This window comes from Ciconia boyciana, chromosome 26 (assembly GCF_034638445.1).
Source record: "Ciconia boyciana chromosome 26, ASM3463844v1, whole genome shotgun sequence".
Classification (NCBI taxonomy): Eukaryota; Metazoa; Chordata; class Aves; order Ciconiiformes; family Ciconiidae; genus Ciconia; species Ciconia boyciana.
Genome location: NC_132959.1, coordinates 3,003,549 through 3,025,521, shown reverse-complemented (window position 1 = coordinate 3,025,521; position 21,973 = coordinate 3,003,549). Strand labels below are relative to the sequence as shown.

Here is a 21,973-nt window from a genome sequence, read left to right as displayed (position 1 = left end):
CTTGTCAAGTTTTGACTGCTAACATCCCATGACCACTGCTAGAGTCACCTAATGCTTTCCATTACCTGCAGATGAAAAAGGTATCCTATTGCTTTGTGAACTGCTAACTGCGCAGATCAAAGGTTTCTACGATGGAGGTCTGCCTCAATGATTTTTTTTTTGGTGGTAGGGTGCAACAAGTAGAATTGTTCAGTCATTAAAGAAAAGCAAACTTTGCTTCCTCTGGTGCCTTTTTTTCTTGTAACGTTTTCCCCTGCACGGTTGCCCAAGGGCCATCCGTGACCTCCGACTACCCCCAGGAAAACCCACAGGGTAGGTAACATTAATCAGCTTCTGGTCATCTCAGCTTGCACCAGCCCAGATGCTTCCTAGCAGCTGGCTGTGTCCTTCAGTCAAGATCCCATTTGTCCCATGTGTGCTCTCAGTTCCACAAGCCCTGACTTGCCAGCCAGAGCAGACTTGCAATATTTGCACAGAACGAGGAAATTCAAACCTAGGAATAGTGCCCAATTGCTTCTGGCAACTTGGGGGCCAATGTCACACCAAAACAAAGATCAGAAGAGTCTCCCATCTACTGCCAATGTTTGCTGGCACCTGAGAGACAAGGAAGGAATTAAAAGGAAGAGAAGAAAGGATCAGGGAGAAGGCTGTGAAGAAACGTGTGAAAGATGGGATGAAATGGTCTACAACCACCAACGTACTGGTTCAGAGAACACAGAACAGACCTTTGCTACTGACAAGCACTAACGATGCTCAGCAGAACACTTCTGATGTCGTTCCCCTTCAGTGGCCAGTCTACTGGAGGATGGACACAACTTCCTGTTCCCACGCACCATGTTAGCTCAAGCCCATGCTGTGGATCAAGCTAAGAAGTAACCGTAAAGGTCGGCTAGTTTTCACACACCCTCTCACAGCACAAACTTTAACTCACGGCCAGACACTGTCTTTTCCACAGAAATCCACCTCACTTTGCGCACAGTGTGGATGATGGTCTGGGAACAAATCAAAGCTATGCAGGAAACGAGGCGATGTCTGTACATGCCTGACTCTTGCACCGTAAATGATGGAAATATGATGGAAGCAAGGGACCATCGAAGAGAGGGGTGTTTTGGTACCTAAAGCTGTTGACTATTATCTGGAAAAAAACCTGCATCTTATCCCATTAAGCGGTTTAGCAAAAAATTTACTTTTTACTCTGGTGATCACTACATCTTCATCTCCCAAATGCCTATTACAGGTGACATGTGACCAGGTCTAAAGACAGGAAGGAGCTTACAGCAGCAGGTGATCTGCACATATGAAATGCATTACCTTTTCTAAATACCATGGGGAAGGGAAAAACATTTTTTTTAATTTTTTTTTTTTTTTTTTAAATCAGGCCACAAATATTTCAAACTCAGCTCCAGAAAATGAGCAGGATACTTATTTGGGCTTCAATTCCTTCTTCCCCTATACCATTCTTCCTCACAAAGGACAGCTCATTCATGATTTTGTGTTTATGCCCTACTCGATCCCACTATTACTGTAATCCATGTCTTGAGGACAAGGGGCTTCCAAATCAGCAGAGGGAAACGTGATACAGGAAGCCCCACAGGAATCTTCCCACTGTGGATTTGCAGCACAGTATGACATGAGACTGACAGAGTATCCAGGTTGTTTCAGGGCTGCAAAATGGTCCAACATTACTGAAACTGCTGATGTTAGAGGAAAGCACTGCTGTACCCGAACAGCAAATGTTTTCTATGTAACTGTGTAAATCCAGGAAAAGACCTGCTGCATGCCAAAATGTTCTGACCCACAGCCAAAACAGCTTCTTTTAATGGAAGATGCTTTACACTGACAGTCTGGATGCTGCCTGGCTGGCAATCCTCAGGGTATATGATCCAAATGTTTTCATGAAGATTATACTAGGCAGAAACAGTAGGGTAATGGAAGACTACATCAGAAGGTTCAGATCCAAGCCACACAACCGCCTGGCCCACACTGCATTGTGCCTCACTTTTTCAAGCGCCTTAGCCAGCAGAGGGACTGCTGGAAAAGAGACACCAGTTCCCGCTTCCAGAGCATGGGAAAAAAAACCCAAAACAAAACCAAAAAAGCATCAATCAGGAAACATAACCTCAAACCGGGGCAGAGGATGGAGATGCTGAGATGTCATGAAGGCTAGCAGCCTATTTGAAGATGTCATGAAGGCTAGCAGCCTCTGACCATTTTCTTCTTTAGGATCAAAATCAATGAGCACAAACCCACTACTGTCTGAACTTTGTGCATGCTGCCTCCAATCCCAAATGAAAAAGAGGACAGGCACAGAGCCTTTGCTGTTTTATAAAGCGAGGTCTCTGAAGAGAGATAGGAAAAAGATAGAAGCAGTGAATGAAAACTAGAGACAAGCAAACTGGATTTGCAACCTTTAAAAAAAATTCAGAGAGGTAATCCCTTCACAATACTCCTGAAAATAAGGTGATTATCAAAAAGAAGAGACAGAGCAGTTGAGGAAAAAGAAAAAAAGAAAAAAGAGAAAACTTTGGACAGTTCTATCAGGTTCTGAGTATTTACACCCCACCTAGTATCTGATGAAGGCCCAAATCGAGAGCGTCAGCAGATCATTTTCTCCTCCTCAGTGTCTCGAGGATCTTACTTGGCTGACAAGGAGCACAAAGTCAACCCCAAATCTTTCAAGGAGAGGAGACCTTGCCAAACGCTGAAAGTCTGTGACTGCAAATGAGAGGTCTTACATTGCCACTTGAACTTCCATCAGAAATCCTGAAGACTGAAGCTATGATGACCTCATGGTTAGTACAGAGGCCACTGTGCAACCTCACGCGGAGCGTGACAGTCAGGCTTCCAACTCCTTCTGGCACTCCTCTGGAGTTCACAAATAATCTGGGAAGACTTGTACTAGTTTAACAAACAAAAGATGACTTTGGGTTTAAGTCCATTTTAAAGCAGAGACCAGCTGACAAAGATCTTCTGGTCAAATCAGTCCAATGATTTTGACTCTTTTCTCTCAGTGTGGACTTGGCAGGTCCCTGCGATGTTGCTCTCCTTAAATGCTATCATTAATAGCCAAAACAATAGCAGAAGCATATATAAATACTCTAATTCCTTACCAGAAACTGCAGGTTCTTTTCAATGTGGCCAGGATGGACACAGCTGTATGCCCAATTTTTTTTTTTTTTTCAGGCTTTGGTAGACTTTCATAAGTGAGAATGACAAGCCTTCTGCAGTAGCATGTCCAAGAGCGTGCAGTACTTCTCTTAGATTGTTTCCAAGGAGGTTTGTAAGGTTTCCACAGGTCCTGGAGCACTTTAAACTCACCGGCCAAGACAGATGTGCATAGATTCACTACTTCATCTAGGGAGAATGAGGAGACCATGGCAGAAATCAGCTGCTAGGAAAGAACAAATTATGTTCTTCTCTCGTCTCCTCCTGCATCTCAAGTGTATGACTTTCCAAGTAGCTCGCTGGAAATGGCTTAATTTGCTTCTTGGAGGAGGGCAATTTAGACCTAAATGCCAGCTGATGAAGCAAGCCTCCTGAACAGCCCATTTAGTCCAGTGATCGTTGTGAATCCTAGGCCTCTTCCTACACTTCTTGAACTCCTCCTTGACTTCCAGTATGCTACCAGGAAGGCAGAATGTAGACATGTTAGAAGAGGAATTTCTTTATCCTCTCTCTCAACTAAGCACAGCAGAGACACCCTCCTCTAAAGGAGAAGCCACTCTTGTTGGATGTGCCCTGCGTGTTCACAGGAGAGGTTGGACTGACAAAGCCTCTTTAATCTGATACTCCAGAAACCCCATATGGATGATCTGCACTTCACAACAGCATGATCTTCCTAGAGAAGAACGCTAGTGCTGAGCCCATCAATAAGTTACTCTGCACTGTGAACAACCGAAGCACAGAGACAGGGACCTCAAAGGTAGAGCACACCACGCCATTGCTAAGGAGGCCATCAGTGCCAAGGCTCCTACCACTGACAAAATCCACAACAAAATCAGTGATAAATGGTTAGGACTGGTGTCAGCATGTTATGATTTAGAGGTTACCATACATGCAGACTTTGAATTCAGCACCTGGGCATCAATAAAGGTCTTCTCAGGCTTACGAAGGGTACTCTAATAAGCCTGGAATGACTCGATTCCTTGACGACTTTGTTCTCTGATGAATGGCCCTCGGCAGCCAGCACCGATAGCTGAGGGGCTAAAAGAAGCAACATAGGGACACACTGTTAAGGCTCTAATGGCAGGTGATCTGGGCATCAAGTGGAGTCAGCTCACCAGGGCACTCCCTGAGAAATAAGGGACTATCGGGGCCTGGGGACAGACACTTGTAGGTATCTGAGGAGCCTTCCATCATTCTTAGGAGAAGCAACTTCAGGTGGCTCCTGTGCTCTCTAAATCCATTTCCAGAAAGTATGGCAGGTCGAGCACTGCTCCAAGACATATCCTTCAAGACACAGGAAGCACAGCTAAGAGAAGCTTCTGCCGTAACACCACTCCCTAGATGACACACTAGCTGAGCTCGATGAACACAAACACATAGTTTTTGCCAACAAGTGTAAGAGAGAAAAATTACACTAAATGTTACATATGGTTTAGGGGAGAGAGGGATCACAGGGCAGTATGCAGAGTAAGCATGCACTGCAAGCGTCCTGTTACACTGACACAGGCAATAATTTAAACTGGACTAAGTTTTCTCACTTCCCATCCTAACCTGACTTAACCATATATTTAATACTGTTAGGCATTTGCTGCATATAAGTGCTGTATTTTCTTCTACAGTTTATGTATTTTTCAGGACAAAAAGCACTTTGTGATTCTTGTAGTGAAAAGAATTATAGGAATGTAAGTTATAGTTTTATCTGATGGTGGAATTAAGGAGTCAGGCTGGCAGGCTGATGTGCCGCATGGCACCCATCTCATTTTCTTGTCAACAACAACAGTGCTTTTTTGGATACAAGGACTCTGTGGAAACGGACAGACGTATATGTTATACCAGCTAGCTATGCACGTATATGCAATATAAGAAAGAACTGGTTTGAGTGGGATACAGGTATAGCTACAAGCAATCAAAGGAAATTAAGGAAAAAAAAATTAGGCCGAGTGTCACTTCAAATATATTTAGCTTTCAGTAATTTTTCCTTTTATGTCCCAGTAATTTGAGACATTTTAAAACTAATCTGCAGGGAAAAATCTGGATCCAGCAGAAAGATGGAAAAAGGTAAGCTAAAAGGTATTTCCATCTTTAGTTTGGAAATCCTGCTTCTTGATTTTTGGACACGGCATCATTTCTATCCAGTCCAGTACACACTTCTGCTCTGCTCATTCAAAGGAGAACTTGTGGTCTGTGTACATCAGTGTTAAGAAGTACAATATGCCTCACAAGAAATTCAAGCACGTGTGTGTTAACGTACGATCTTGAAAGTTAGATATTACCAACATGGATGCTGCTATTTAAGAAAACGATAAATTTTAGGTCTCCAGGCTTGCTCATAAGTGAATTACATCCTAGAGTGGGGGGGGGGAAGGCAAAATCCAACAAAACCTTACACTGGGAGAATGGATAGATTTAATGGGTCTTTTTCAGCCCTAGCTTGTAAGTCTTTTTAATTAATGTAAAACAAAATGCAAGACGAAAAATAAAAAAAAGATTGCTGAGAGCTGGGATGACTCCAGACATGGCTCATTTTGTGAGTGTTCCACATAGTCACAACTTAAACTGGGATGTGACCCTCAGTTACTGGGCCCAGCAGAGACTGCAGGGACTGAAGAGGTGACAGATGTCCCTGTGGCACTTTGCCACTCAAAATCCTCGCTGGCATCAAGCCCAAAAGGATTCCCCTGCAAGTCAAAGTCATGTCATACGAGCTGGTAGTGACTCAACGAATACAACACTCAGGAAAGAAAAGGCCATGCTGTAGGCTGAAGAATTTTATTTGCATTGGTCCTGAAGTTAATGGGCCAAGCTATCCTCTGCTGCATCAATGCAATCAAGAGGAGGATTTACTCCACCATAAAAACTGAAGCGCTCCAGAGATATGCAAAGCCAAGCACGTTTCTGTATTTTTTCATCTAACAGCATCCATCCTGAAGCATTTAAAAGTCTACCACTCAATGAACGAGAAAGGCCACGTAATGGTGACCAGGACACACAGCACTACCAACAGCATGTTCCTCACGCCCATACAGAGTTTATTTCCATCCCAACAGATCAGAAAAACACAAATATAAGCCATGTCATGGAGCTTACCCTGAAACATACAGCCCTAACTGTGATGTTGAAGACTTTGATGTTGAATACTTCGTTTTGACAATGCCAACAGAGCTGACCAAGCTGCCAAGTCATAAATTCTACCTATTTGGAAAGTAACTGTGTCCTGCGGCTGTAAAGGCCTTCTCCCTCCCTCCCTCCTCTCTTCCAAAGCAGACCAACACACACCTCCGATTTTCAGATTTTTTTCAGCAGTCTAAGAACAGTTCTCTGATTAAACATTACTTAAGAAATTCTACAAACCCTCGTTAACATGCAGACTTGCACTGTGGGGCAGGAGGAGATCCCAGCATGCAATACCACAGCATGAGGAGAGGGCAAATCCAACGCGGTTCCTGCAGTGGCACAAGGTGCCAACGGCACGTGGCAGGGCAATTCCCAGCAAACTGCACTCATCCCTCCAGTCACTCCCACAGCGGTAATTCATGATTAGATGACATACTACAAGAGATATGCAAAATAAAAAGGACTCCAGAAAGTGATTGATGGAGTCACAGCAAGTAACATCCCTACCTGACTTCAGTTTTTAACGTATGGAGTAAAATCTGAAGGTGTTAGCTCCCCAATAGCTACCACTAATTCTGTCTGCAAACCAGAATAAAAGAATAAGCATATAGAAGAAGGCAATCATAGGTAGCTATGCCTATGACTTCATTCCTCTAGTACAGATCAGTGATTAATGTCTAAAAACATAATACTGGCTTTTCAGAGAAAGGTTTCTCCAAAGCCTGCAAGGAATGGTTTTCCATTAGGAAAACTGTTCTGAACTGCACCACGCATACTAAAAAGTATCTCTAGCCAGCCGACAGCAGCGGTACGCAGCAATCCTCCTAAACCTCTAACACTCTCACAGCCCAAAGAGGATGCTGGGCATAATCAGACTATGCAATAAGGGACTGAGAAAGGAAGAGAAACCATCATGATTTGTTTTCTTTTTCAACTTTCCTCACTACATTTTCAAGTCAGATGACGGAGCTCTGGATTAGTTTCCAGAGCTTACCATGACCCTTATTTTTGAGGCAAACAGACAAACAAATAAAAGGAACAAAGAAGAAAGTTTCTCAGACTGTTGTGATTCTGTCCAATCCTTTCAAATTTAAGATGTGACAAAGGCCTATCCAAATTAGATTCCTGTACAAATCCCACTGGTTTTATGGGATCTGGGAATCATTTGGATATCAGATTCTATGGAGGCATATTTGAACTTGTCAGAAGAATATGCAAACATTTTACTGACAAATATATTGCTATTAGCAGATTATTTTTTTCAGTAGCCACACTCGTTTTTCTTTTTTTACCATTCATCTAATTATAGCACACTGATATCACCAAGCCTTTATTAATTTCTCATAATTGATTTAGAACATCTGTGTCAATTTACTTTTATTAGTAAAGCCATGCAACATTCATGACAACCGTATTACGCAGTGATATCTAATACATTTGGAGTTCAAGATACTTTTAAGACACTCCCAACAAAGATATCCGTTTCAAATAACGTATAGAATCTTCCTCATTACTTCTGTGTCTGATCAAATTTTACTAAAAACAATGCAATGACTTTTAGGCGCATTTGACAAACATATTTTTACAGCTCCTTAATGCCAAAGAATCCTAAACTCACTTTATATTTCAGTATATTAAGTTAAGCAGAGAGATTGCTTAAGCTATCTCTGAAATGAAGCAGAACCCTTTAATAGCAAAAAAACCCCAGAATTTTTCACCTTTGAATTTGGCCAACACACCAGTTTAACACATCTACTCTTGCAAAACACATCGTGATGCACCGGGGTGACCCTGAGTAGCCAGGACCTTCATTTTGTATCTTACCTGGAGGGTAATACTCCCAATGGTAATTTCCACTGATGTGCAAGGACACTGGATTCACTCTCGAGTCGAAGAAAACCAGCTGTAGTCCCTGCAAGCTTTAGCACAACTCCCATCCAAACACTGCCCTGACACCTCCCTGTTCAGCCTGTGAAACCTCATGTGCTCACGGCGTGTGCACCACAGTCACTAGTGTGACTGCGAGCGAGCCCCACTTTTCCCCTCTGCACCCCAAACTGTTCTAAATCCTGAAGGCATTTCTGCTTACCATTGTTGTTCACAAATATTGTCACTAGCGTCTTCTTAGTACTGTCACTATTCTGAGCCCCACTGCTACTGACTGACATGGCTGCAGAGAGATTAGCACCTACGGATGCATAGGCAACAGCTGGCAGAGGGGCAGAAACGGGTTGTAGACTCACTGAAACTGCTAGAAAGGAACAGCATAACTGTATTTAGAAAAAATAGAGAAAGCTGTCTGTACAGACGCCATATTGGCATGCTGCTTGTCTGTACTGCCATACTATCACACTACGTAATTGTTTTAGCTTTGTACGACAGTCCATACTCACTTCCAGATTCTTTAGTTCTCTATTTTCTATTGAACGGCACAAGCAAGAGAAATTCAACTTACTCAAGGCCATGTCCATTCCAACCCGTCTATGATTGAACCACTTTGTCCTTCCAAACACCCTCCTACCTGGACATCTCTAAATACTATTCAAAATAAGCTCCTTCTAAACCTTCCCTGGGAGGAAGGCCAGAGGAAGCAGGTGACAGCAGTCAGCCATAGAAGCATACCCTTCCCTAAGCAGAGACAGCCTCATTCTACTCACCTCCAATGATCAACAAGCCCCCCAAAGCCCTGAGTGTTGAATACTTCCACAAACACCCCCTGTTAACCACGAGTTGTGTGGAACAGCTACTGCCAAGGAGTTCGCAGCACTGACTACCAAGAATGCTCCCACAGCACTTCAAACCAGGATCAGTTTAGGATCGCAGCAGTCAAATGCAAGATATCAAATCACCGTCATTAGTTATCCCTGGCCTACGACAAGACATAGACCCATCTCTATTCAAATATTAAGCTGATGCTTTGCTTGATCTTGACCAAGAAAATGGTTACTGAAATGGCTGAACAAAACCCTAACTTATTAAGCACGCCAGTCTACTTCACCCACACACATAACTGGGGTAAGCATTCTTTTTATCACGCACCAGAGTCGAGTATGTGGCAAGAACCAAAGGGACAGTGAATAAAAGCTTTTCTTATTATAGCCATGTTTCATTTACTCCCAAGTTGCAAAATGCTCATCATCAAGGTTTAATTTGTATCAGACAGATGTATGCACAATGGCGCAACTCGTTGTGTTGATACCAACAGAAATCAACAATCAGAAAGTACCACCCTTGTATCTTTACCTAGTTAGGGTTCCATTACAAACTGAATGATTTATAGCATCTGAAAAACATAAAGCCTCCCATCTGGCAATTACTGCATTTTTTGAGTCCAAATTTCTCATTATTTCAGACAACTAGTGGATAACAACACACTGACCCGCACATTAAATGCAAACTCTGAACATGAAAGTTGAACATCTTTCCACTTGCAGAAAACAGGAAAACAAACACAGAAAAACCAACTGAAACTGATTATATAAAATCATGGGTTAAATAAGTAATAATAAACTAGTTTTAATCTCACTCGTTTGACTATGTAAGTTAAGTCACAGGAAATAAAATTCACCAGTTGAATACCTGACTTCCTCACCCATTTCAAAACTGCTAGAAGGAAGCTACTCCCCACTGAATGCTGATACATACTAAAGCACTTTGTAAAAGAAAAAGCATCATCTTCTGTGTAAATTATCCATTCTCTACTTTTAAGAAACTCCTACTGTGGCTGTGGAACATGAATAACTTATCCAAAGTTCACTTCTCATTTTTTAAACGGGCCACCCTTTCCAACACCTGCACAAATCTTCCTTCTCCTGCACAGAGAAAAAAGCAGTTTCCTGCCTCCTCGGCTACCTTACTCACAGGACACCTGCCTCACGCAGCACCACCACCACGTCAGCTCTGCCCAGCACTCACCAGGCTCTGTTCACAAGTAGAGAAATCGAAATTGGTTACGTGGCTCGTTAACAGGTTTTTTAGCTATCGAATAAGACTACTTACTGGATAGGACATAACCAAGCACTGCCATTTCCCTTTAATTTTAACACCGGTAACAGGAATAATTCTAGGCTAAAATAGTTAATTACCCGTAGCAGTTTTATCAACTGAATTATAATCCTCAACAACAGAATCTTCAATCACATCACTGATTTTCTGCCATGGTTCCAGCTCCTCCTCCTCGCATTCCATAAAAAGGTCCGTGTCCGCCATCCTGCAAAGGAAAAAGAAGAGAAACCTTTATTGGAAAACTGTGTTTTGTCAGGCGGCAAAAGTCTCATCATAAGAAAAATTCTAATGGCAGAAATATGAACAATGTTTTTATTTCCTAGTATTCCAAAGAAAAAAAATTGACTCCACATCCTACTTTAACAGGCTATGTTTCCTTTTCAGATAAATCTGTGAAGCTGGTGCTGAAAACCCTTGGTTTTGACTTAAAATTGCAGTGGTTTTGCCTCTCCTGCATAAGAAATCCAACCTAACAGCTTTGAAATCAGAATTCACCGCCCCAAAACCCAAGTACCTTTAAATAAATTAATAACTGTGACTGAAAGAAGGAAGAATCATGGTGTTTGTTCTGTTCGTGGTTTTGAGTATTCTAGGATTACGGCCAACACACATGACAGAGATTGAATATCCAAGCTGAAATGAGTAAAAAATGCGTGCACAAATGTGTGAACAGTCCTCAGCTAACCTCGGCCGACCCCTCCAATCAAACTCGCATGTACCCAAACCCTGCCTGCTCCCCCAGCCCCGTCTCCTAATCTTCCTTGTAGCGGGGAATGACAGACAATTACGAACTAGTTCAAAGAAAAAAAAAAGTAAAGGGATTTTCTGCAATTAGATCCATAGTTATTGTCTTTCAACTCAAACAAATGTGCTCTTGATCTCTGGAGTAAAGTACCCAATTTACCTCTTCCGCACCACTCATTACTGGGTATAACCATTACTGTATTATTTTTTTTTTTTAGAGAAAAGACACAACAGACAATTCCAGCCCGTTTCGTCTCTCCTCACAAATAAGTCTCTCTTGTTCTTGCCACCAATTTCTAAAACTTCTATTTTGGCTATGTCTTTGTGAGACAGAAGCAGAAACAAAGGCAATTACATAAGCAGGGGGTGCATCACTGCTAACAGAACGGCATTATAACATTATAATTTGCAGTGTTACTTTTTGCTCCACTATTTACATATCTTCCCACTTTGTTTGCTTTTCTGAGCACCACTGCACACAGAACACAAGTTTTTATGGATCTGCCTACAGTGAAAGTATTTTCTCCTGGGACTGCATCTAATCTAGATATCAACGATGTATAAATCTGTATGTGTTTAAAGTTAAGAGTTCAATTAAACATTCAGACCATCAAGCCAGAATTAAAAACAAGAAGATTCAGTTATCAACACTCTCAAGTGCCCTACAGGAGATCTCTTCTCAGAAGGTGGGAGAGCTGCCACCAAGGGTCTCCAAAAAGCTGATTTTCACTACTGTTACCAAGATCCAGTCAATAGACACACCTTTCCAATCACACTCCGACAACTTACAAGCCATTAAGCCAAGCTGCTGAGAGGAGCTCTCTCCCAGATCTGGTTTTGTGTTGTTTCAGGATTTGGCTGTTTCTAAACTTCACTTATAAATGATGCTTATGCAAAATTTTAATTCTCCTTAATAATACATTTAGGAGTCTTTAACCAATATGACTAATTCTAGAAGCTCAATTGCATTTTTGAAGGAAATAAGGATTATTATAGGAAATAAGACACCACAAAAACTGAATTTCCTAATTTCCCACCGAGGTTATAGTAAAAAAAGAATTTATTATTTCCCGCTACTATCAACCACTGGGAAGGCTGGCGAGCAGAACAAGTGGCCATTCTGTACTGTAAGCAAATGGGAATCAAGATGTCTAGAAGGGATTTTGCTGCTCTTGATTACATTTTGGTGGAAAAAGAGATTGTTATGATTGCATTTTGTCATCTCTACTACCATTTGACAGCCATAAAAATCTGATGAGAAATGTTCTGAGACAAACCGGCCAAAATAAACAGCTTATAATAGGGGACAAGCAAGAAAATAATCCAACTCATGTGCAGACAATCTGTGTTTTCAATAGCCACAGAAAACAGTGATGGCCAGAAGGCTTAAACACAGAGTAACATTTATTAGCTCACTGTTGAAAAACTGGAAGAGACATAGCTTTAAAATATAAGCTGGATTAAGTAACCACAGAGCAATTAAATTATAAGTCTTCTATCATTAAGCTATGTCTACCCTTCTTATCCTAGCACAGCCATAATTCTAGCCAAACAAATGCTCGATCTGCTATAAACTTCAGCTTGTAAATCAGTCCAAAGCTGGGATTTACAGGGGTGGCTGCTAAGACTGTGGGTGCAGCCACCTTGTGCAAATGCAGCCTTTAATTTTTGTTTGTGTTGTGCCGCACTCGCTGCAAGATGCAAAAGCACGATCACCAGGAATTTCCTGCAATACTATGTGAAGCCAAAACAAAATTTTGACACATGCTGATCTGAAGAAAAATTAAGAATCCTAAAAATTTGTTATTGTTTGCCAAATTCAAGTTGCCAGCGCTTTTTTGAAGCGACACATAGCATCATTTTCCCCTAGATACAGACAGCCTCTCAGACTCTCATTTTCCTGTGTTGTATTTGTCTAAAAAGCATCTGCAGAGCTTATACTGCGATGCTGTAGTCGCATGATTACTAAGAAATACTCATTTTAGTTTTATGCTTGGTTATACCGATACACATAATTCTCACTTCCCAATTATGCTTTTGAAGCACAGTAATATTCATTTTAAGAATAAGATAAAGAATGATATTTAAAGGAAGCCCATCGCACCACTCATGTTCGGTAGCTGATCTTTTGTTCCCTACTTCCGCTACATTCATATCAATGAAAAAGTCATTCGTCTTACCTGCATACAGCTCTGAACAACTAGTCCTGCCATTACTCCTGTGAGGATACAGAGCAGTAGCACTTTAACTAAACTGGTTTATGCCTATTCACACATACTGCCAACCTGAAATATTTATTTAATATAGCTATCCCCATACCTCACAATTTTGTGTATTTACAGCACAGAATCTTAAATAATAGAGTAAATGAAAACATTTCTGTATAATTTCACTTTTGATCTCTATGAAATTGGATTTGCCCTTCCTTTATGAAGGCCTTTAAAAGACAAAAAGCCCGTGAAGTCCAACCCGACTCACAAACAACTCACTCCTACAAAGACTACCTCTTTTAGTCTTTTAAGGGGGGAGGTGGGGGGACCTAAATAGGTTGCTCCAACTGAGAGTGTCTGTGGGCTTGTTCAGCTATCAGGAAAAACTCTTGGTAGAGAAACACTATCTACTACTGGGATTTTACAAGGGAAGTATGAAGAATCCTGTTTCTCTGAACACAGGTAGAACAAGAGATAATTTCTTTTCTCACTGTTTCAAATCCTTCCCAGTCAACTTTCAGCCTAAGAAGTACACTTTCAGGAACTTTAAATGACCTTGCCTCCTCCAGCCGTCCCCCAGCACTCTGCTCTGGTATTCTGCCCAGAGATGCAAGCACATCTCTACAGCGTCTTCTCCTTGCTCTTATCACACCGTCCCGGCATGCATTTGGAGTTCAGTAACAGCTCAGGCTTGCCAAGTCGGCCAGTGGATCCACGAGCAAGTTATCAGCAAGCAAAGGGACATTTCATGGCTCCTCATGCAAAATGACGAGGCTGTGCTTTGCATGCTGTAATGCTGCCTGGAGCACAACACTGAGATAGACTTAAACCATCTAGAGAGTCCAGAAGAGAGCCAGAAAATGTGATCTTCAAGAGAAGATGGAATGACCTGGAGTTGTTCCATCTAGAGAGGAGATTATTGAAGCACAATGATCTTCAGATATGTAAAAGGCTATTACAAAGTGGAAGAAGCAGTCTGTTCTCCACAGCTGTGATGGAAACAAGAAATGAAGGGCTCAAATTGAAGAACAGAAGATTCCAACTTAGACACCAAAAAACTTTCTAGGAATAAAGATGAAGCACTGCAACGGGCTTCCCAGGAACATGAAACTCCCAGTTCTGGATGCCCCTGGGAACAGGCAGATCTGTAGGAGAAGGTATATATACTGTAAGAGAGGCAAGGTGGATTGAATGTCTTGCTGGGGACATTTGAGGCTCTATTTTTCTACAGTACTGTGTAATTAATGAACTGAATGTGTATTACCAAATGTTTTTGCACTACTACAAAACAGCAAGTATACTTTAGTTGTTGACACCAAGGCTCTTGCTATAGGAAGCAACTAAATACTCCTGTAACAGTTAACTCTCTTCATCTTGCTGAATACACAAAACATTACTAATAAATATAGCACATAAACCGAATTACCCTAACTGAACACATCCAAATTCCTGCTCACAAATACTGTATAAAGCAGTAGTTGTTCAAATGTGTCCATTAAACTTTTCACAGAAACATATGCCTAAAACTAGGCTTAGTAAAATGTCTTGTAATCAATGAGAAAAAATAGCCAACTGATTAAAAAAAAAAAATCAAGTCTCTTATTTCTCAAATAAAATTACATTAGTATATTTAAAAAAAGAAACCAAAGAGTATTGTAATAATGCTAATATACAATTAACCAAGTGTATTAAGCATGAAAAAGCGCACATTCTCCATAGCACCCGTTACCTGCATGCTTCAAAGACATTACTAGCTTCTTCATTTACATAAAGCCTGCAGTGTGTAAAAAAATTTTATTTAACCTTGTCTCAAAGGTGGGAAACAGACTTCAGTGAAATTAAGTGACTTGCCAAAGATTATACCAGCAGTGAGTGGCTTAGTCAGAAATAAAACTCAAGATGCCCAGCCCTTGCTCATATCATTGAACACAACCTTCCTCCTGTTCTGTTAAAAAAAAAAAAAGGAAAAAGAAAAAAAAGGACGACAAAAATAATTTCTGAGTGACAAATGGCAAGAAAATAGATTCCAAGAAATGAAGTTCTGAAGTACAGGTTTATGCTAGAGATCTGCTTAGCAGGGGAAAGCAAGAATCATAGAGCCTTAAATATTATTTTCTCTGCCTGTTAACATGAACTTTTTTATAATTACAACATCTGAGCAAAACCAAGCAAAATCTCATACAACATATAGACTAAGATCTTGAATGGACAGCCATTACAACTGACCGATAACTACATACTTATGATTTTCAATATTCATCCTGCACAGAAACATCTAGAAAAAAATCCTCTGTGAAGCTTCTAGGACAAAGCTTCTCCTCGCTGGCAAAACCAGTGACGCTTACAACAGTAACTATTTGTCTGGAATCATATTACTCCACGCCAGACAAGCAACAGTGCCTCAATGCTATAGTGATGGGCAGTCTATAAATAGTCAGGATAAATAACCTGCTCTATTAATTAAGGCATGCACATATGTCTACTCAGGAAGGTTAGAACTACAGAGGAAGTCTTTGCACACATTGTAAAAAAAAAAAAATTATTCAACACCTCATAATTATTCAAAAGATGCAAAGACAAAATGCTAAAGAGACTGTAGTTACAAGCTTCTTTTGACACTAACTTACATTATGCGCATAGTATTTCATCTGTTCGTATCAACTGAACTAAGAAAATGTCTCCTCTCTTCTCTAATGTAACAGCTTTGTTTTTCAAAGCTTTGATCTTGAATATTTTTGTATGTAAGAAGCCTTTGCTCAATAAAATGATTAATCCCAATGATAAATACTCTACATTTAGCTTTTCAGCACATAGTTGGCAGATGCTTGGTTGAAAAATATGGATGCCAAAAAAATTTTACAAAAAAAATTACAAGAGTGTTCTAGACACACTGCAAGAAATAAAGCCTTTCAGACTGACAGGTATTTTCTCTCCCCTTTAGCTGGAAAATGGGAGAAGACCTTCAGGGGAAGAGCCAATATTCGTTAGCCTTACACAAATAACGGGCACAACTGCAGGACATAGACCCTTGATTTTTTGTGAGCTGACGTGGTTCACGCTCATTGTTGCCACGCAGGGGAAAAACGCCAACAGCCATTAAACTCTTGCATTAAAAGGCCGGCCACCTGATTACATTCTCTGATCAACACGATCACCATTACCAGGGGAAATCCAACAATAACGACTCTTTTTATTTGCATACAACTGGACAGATCACCCCATCATGAAAAAGGAGAAATCCTTTTCTTCTCTCCTATGTCTCACTGCAAAACAAAACAAAACATTCTCCCCTGTAATTTCAACTGAAATTTGGAATCTAAGATCCAATTGCATTTATTTATCAGTGAACCACTTCCACATAGTTAGCTGTCAGGTATAATCCCTACAGACTGTCATTATTTTCTCAAGAGAAAATGACTGCACAGGTAGAAAGGACAGAACATTGCACGCTGGTTGAGAAGATCGCTGGCACTTTGAGTTTTCAAAACCACCTCAATAAACAAACCAAACACTTAGCCCAGTTCCTCCACCTCAATGAGGTGGCAAACAAAGGACTTGGCTACCACAGCGCAAGTTTTACCTCAGCAGATTCACTGACTTAGAGCAAGGCAAGCGGAGAGAATCGGGTCCCAAGTGTTTTCCATTATCTCAAGCACCTGTGGCTAGCAGGTTTTACACGACAGCTGCAGAGCAAGGCAGCTGCGTCTCATTGAAGTCATCTCTAAAAGATGTGTGGTTATATATTTACAGTTTCATTCACAGCTTGATATTATTTGACACAAAGCAAACAAGTTATGACATACATATGCTGTATATACACACACACACTTCTTTTTAAAAAGGACTTCAAATTAATGACTCGTTCACAGTGTTCTTCAAAATTCACATGATGGGATGCGCTACTCTTGCTACACAAGCTTCGCTTTCTGAGGCTTTTAATTAAAAAAAAGTATAAATAAATCAGTACTTGTCAGGGCACCGCTGGTGGCCCAATTTCTGCCTACTGGGCGAAATCGTCTGCAACACAATCAGTCCTCAGGGCACACTAGCAGGTCAGAAATAAATACGTACTCCATGATATAGGTGGCTTGGTAAAGCAAAAAGCTGAATTTTGTTTGAAGACGGAACAAAGAGGAGGGACAGAGACTATTATCCCAGAGGGACAGAGACTATTACCCAGCATTTCACAACGTCCTCCCTCCAGCATGATGTTACCTACAGAGGTATGAATATAGCCACGTACTTTGCTGACGGAAAAACAAGGAAGAATGCATCAGCCTTGTGCGGACCAAATGTGGAAAGTTGTGACGGAGCAGTGAAGGACCCAGGAACCTCCGCTCCTACCACTGACTCCCTGGCCTGGACCCGAGCTGCTTGTATTGCCTTTTGCATCAGGAACTGACTGCAGATGCAAACACATTTACGCTCTGACCATCACAAAATGGGTAGCAAACTCAGTCTTTTTACATAACAGATACCCTAATCTTAAAAGAGATCACCAAGCCTTCACAAATCCTCATTTAAAGCTTTATTTACATTTTCAAAAGAGAACATGCATCTTCACGTGAATTAACAACGTAAATAACCAAGTGAATATGCAGTGAGAACCAATCCAAGTATTAGCACATGGCATTAACGTGCTAGTATTATTTTTTTTAAGAAAAAAGTCCCAACTGACTCCCGTGGGGAACCCACACTGACGGCTGACTATTAGTGGTGAAGGGCTGAATAAAGTTGAAGGAACGCTGAGGAAAGTTTATGAACTTTAAAAACGGGCCTTGCCTCTGCCAAAAGTCTATGACTAACAGATTGTAGCACAAAGGTGACTCCTGCAAGTTCTCGCACAGAGCTTCCACCTTATTCACCGATGCTACGCCTGGCAGCACCATGGCTGGGGACAGAGCTGGCACAAAGAAGCCCCAGAACAGAGAGTAAGTGCCTGCAACTTATCTGCTCAGGGAACCTCTGCAGCAGCTCCCAGAGAGAAGACATTGCGGGCTGGTGGTCAGGCTTACGGGGAAGGAGGAAATATGCCCAGGGCAAACTGCATCCTACCGGCTCTGCCGAAACGAAGGAATGCGGCTGCTCTACCCTGCAACGAAAGGGGGAGGCAGGCTGCGTACAAACTATATCCCAGAAGATTACATTTTTAGCACCAAGCGTATAAACTTTCTTCATTCTTCTTACCAAAGGTTTGTCAGTTTTTAATGCCAGTCTAGATTTGCCACTGAAGATTTAATTGCAGCATGGTTATAATGCTATCAATACCCCACTATACAACAACCTCCTCCCCTCCTGTCAGTCCAGAAGAGAAAATCTGAAATATAAGATCGAGGGTCTGTCTTTAAGAGACCTACAAATAAGCTTGAGGAGATGATTCAGTGCACGCTTCAGGACAGACATTAATGCATAAATCAACTTCTCTTGTCCAAGTTCTCCTTCTGAATGGCCACTTCTTCTCTCCATTATGTTTTCCCCTGGTTAACGCGCAGGCTCAACAGAATTGCTGTCTTGTTACTTATTTTCTCACTTACTTTCCATAATGCCTACTTAACGGCAATGAATGTATCTTAACTTTTTAAGAACCTAGAAACCCGACGAGGTTACATTAAATGCAAATGAATCCTACGATACACGTTTCTGCTGTCAAGACGTGCTGCAATCCCTGCCCTGAAAAAAAAAGATAATGCTCTTCAGTGGCTTTTAACGACTAACTGGCACAGCCTAAAACTGATACAATCAAAGCGATGAAAACACGCACTGGATGATGTTTTCATTACTGTTTATATGGCTATTCATCATGAGCAACGCCTCCGAAAGAAGAGGGGAGGTGAAAGGCACTGCGCAAGTTGCACGCCAGAGTTCAACAGTTACATCCTCCAGGCCAAGGTGAATTCACTTTCTGTTGACTGATGTGGTTGACTTGACTTTGATGGGTACCAAAATAATTTCAAAAGGCATATTACATTTCCTATGAATGCCATCATTTAAAGTCCGATATGTTTTATTAAAGGCTTTGAAGTGTGCGATGCCTACTAATTAAAATGTATTATTAGACACTCAATTATAATGATCGTTATCTGCCTTAAAGTTTGGACTGCAGAGTGATGAAAACCAACCGCTTTCTGATTATTTGTCTCTACAGACTGGCTTAACACTTTTGGTGCATTTTGCGAGCATGGGACTACCTTGAAGCTTCTAGCGCCCAAGAGCGTGTCTGTAGCTAATGTTTCTGCAACGGGCTCTTTTGTGAGGAGACAGTATGGAGCACTCCCCTCATGTCCGTGTGGATGCAGGTCTGCTTGCACGAAGACAGTTGGAGGTTCTCTGACAGTATCTAAGCAGCTGTGGGGATGGGGCACACAAACAACGTAACCGTATATATCCGCAAACACCAGACCAACTGTAAGTAACATTTGCAGAACCCCGCACCCAGAGCTTAAAGCAGCAGCGGAGAGCAAGCTCTCTGGGTGGGCAGCCCTGTAGGACAGCCTTACACACACTAATTATACGACTGAAAAAAAGATGTGCATGCAGTAAGCTTGGCTTCACGTTCAAGGATAAAAATTAACAACTGCAGCAACCTGCAGCTATGAAAGAGCGTACACAGAGCACCAGAGTAGGGAAGATGCATAATTCGTATATCCTTGCAAAGTCTTTCCTAAAAGGAGCAACAGATCCCCCCCATCCTCTACCCCCACTTCCAATCACTCACTCCTGCCCCATTTGGTGTGTCTTGGTGACAGCTGCAACTTCTGCCAAGTTAATAAAAATAAAGCTGTGTGTGTTGTCATGTGTTGCGTGTTTTCTGCAAGGGTGTTGGGCAGCAGGCTTCATGCCTCTCCTTCATCTCCACACATGCTTTATGTAGCATCCCAGCCAAGGAGGAGAAGCAGAGAGCGAGGATGCCCTAAGGCAGCAGCCTGGGTTCCCCAGAAGAGCAGGACCACAGTAAGGGCCGGGCAAACGTCTTGATGATAACAAACACCTAATTTTTAATATCTGTAACCAGAAGAATCAGCCATGGGGTATCCTGCCTAAGTCTTTCAGTGAGCCTCCTTCGGTCCTTCTCCAGAAGAACTCACCAAACTGAATTCCTGACCCAGCAATGGGGCAGGTGAGCAGGTCTGTCAGGGGCACGCTGCTCACTGGGGAGAGAGTGCTGGCCAAGGGTGGCGAGCGATCCAAGACTTCTTGTTAGTGTAAGGGGACGGGGCAAGCGAGGAAGCACAGGGAGAGGGCCTGCAAGCTCAGGGAAACAAATAAAAAGAACATTTTCCCCTCTACACCTACTCAGATGCGCTTGGGAAGAGCCCCTTCCACGGGGCCGCGGGCAGGGGGCCCAGCGCCAGGGCGGTGAGACCCCTCTTGTCACCAGAGGATGACACTGAAGGGAGAAGCGAGCGGCAGGGCAAGCAGAGCCCACCGGCAAGGGAAGCCGCTGAGGAGAGGGGTGGGCTGGCAAGCCCAGCTCCCCCCGGCCTCAGTCAAGAAGGCAACGGCGAGGGGGAACCACTCTGTGAAGGTGGAGAACACGCAGGCCAAGGGGGGCTCTCGCCCTCTGAAGGGGTGGGCAGCGCCTCCCCCCACCGTTAACTTCCCTTAAAAAGGGGCGGAAAGGATATTTCTCCAGAGAAGTAAAGCAAAACCCACCCTCAGCGTATTGTGGCGGCTAAGAAAGAGAGAGAAAAATAATCCCCGTGCCCAACATGGCCGCCCACCCAGCACCAGCCTTGGGAAAAGGAGGAGGGGGAGGCAAGACGGGGAGGATGCGGCCGCCCCCTCCCCGGGGGATGGCGACCCGCGAGCGGCGGGGGGAGGCCCCGCTCGCCGCCGGGGGGTTTTGTGCGGCGTCCCCGGCGGCGGCGGGGGGGGCGGTGCGGAGGGAGCTGCCGGTGCCGCTTCACCGCCCCCCGCCCCCGGCGGAGGGGGGTGTGCGCGCGGATCCCTCCGCCTCCCCTCAGAGCCCAGGCGAGCGGCGGCCGGGCGGCATTCCGCCGCCCAGCGGGAGCCGCCGCGGCGGCTCCTCCCCGTCCCCCACCTCGGCAGCCCCGAGCCCTCCCTCCCTCCTCCCGCTGCCGCCGCCGCTTTGTGTACGGCGCGCTCTGGCCCGGCCGCCACCCCCCTCCTTCTCCCCCAGACCCGGGCGGTTCGAACCGGTTCCAACGGTCACCAACCGCCACCCGCGCACGGCAGACGGCCCCCCACCCCTCCCCACGCTCCCCCGCCGCCGCCCCCACATAACGGGCTCGCAGCACCTCACCTTCCTCGCCGCCGCCGCGCTCTCCCGCCGCCGCCTCAGCCGCGGCCGCTCGCTCTTAAAGGGCCCCGCGCGCGCGCCCCCCCCGCGCTCCGCCGCTCTCCGGGCGAGGCGACCGGCAGGGGAGGGCAGGTGGCATGAGCCCCCGGGAACCCCGAGCGTGATGCTGAGGAGGAGGAGGAGGAAGAGGAATTATCTGTTTCTGCTCTCCCTCTGTACGTTCTCGCGGGGGGCGGCTCCGTGCTTTGCGTGTGTCTTCCCCCCCCACCCTCCCCCCCCCCGTCAGAAGAGAGAGGAAAAAAAGAGCGCCCGGCGGGCTGATACACGCGCGAAGCGCCCGCAGACACACACACACACACATACACACACACACACAAAAAAGGGGACCTGGCCGGCGGAGGGATACGGTGACGTCATTTCCTTCTGGGCCGCAGGACGGTGCGGGGATTGGCGCGCGGCGCGGTGACGTCACCGG

At 43.6% G+C, this 21,973-nt stretch overlaps 1 protein-coding gene across 5 annotated transcripts in view; it reads right to left on the bottom strand.

Annotated features, from left to right (window-relative positions):
- The window catches only part of POGZ (pogo transposable element derived with ZNF domain), a 38,623-nt gene extending 16,838 nt beyond the window's left edge, over positions 1-21,785 (bottom strand). Inside the window, exons 1-3 of one of the 5 annotated variants that reach the window (XM_072846628.1) lie at positions 21,502-21,784; positions 19,427-19,583; positions 10,365-10,489 (exon numbers count right to left, since the gene is read on the bottom strand). In XM_072846628.1, the coding sequence (XP_072702729.1) occupies positions 10,365-10,488 (124 nt within the window). In that variant the 5' untranslated portion in view covers position 10,489; positions 19,427-19,583; positions 21,502-21,784. Of the gene's footprint in view, positions 1-3,110; positions 3,131-10,364; positions 10,490-19,426; positions 19,584-21,501 lie in introns of those variants that run through there. The other 4 variants (XM_072846630.1, XM_072846627.1, XM_072846631.1 and 1 more) reach the window with 4 other exon arrangements.
- Between the last annotated feature and the right edge of the window lie 188 nt (positions 21,786-21,973).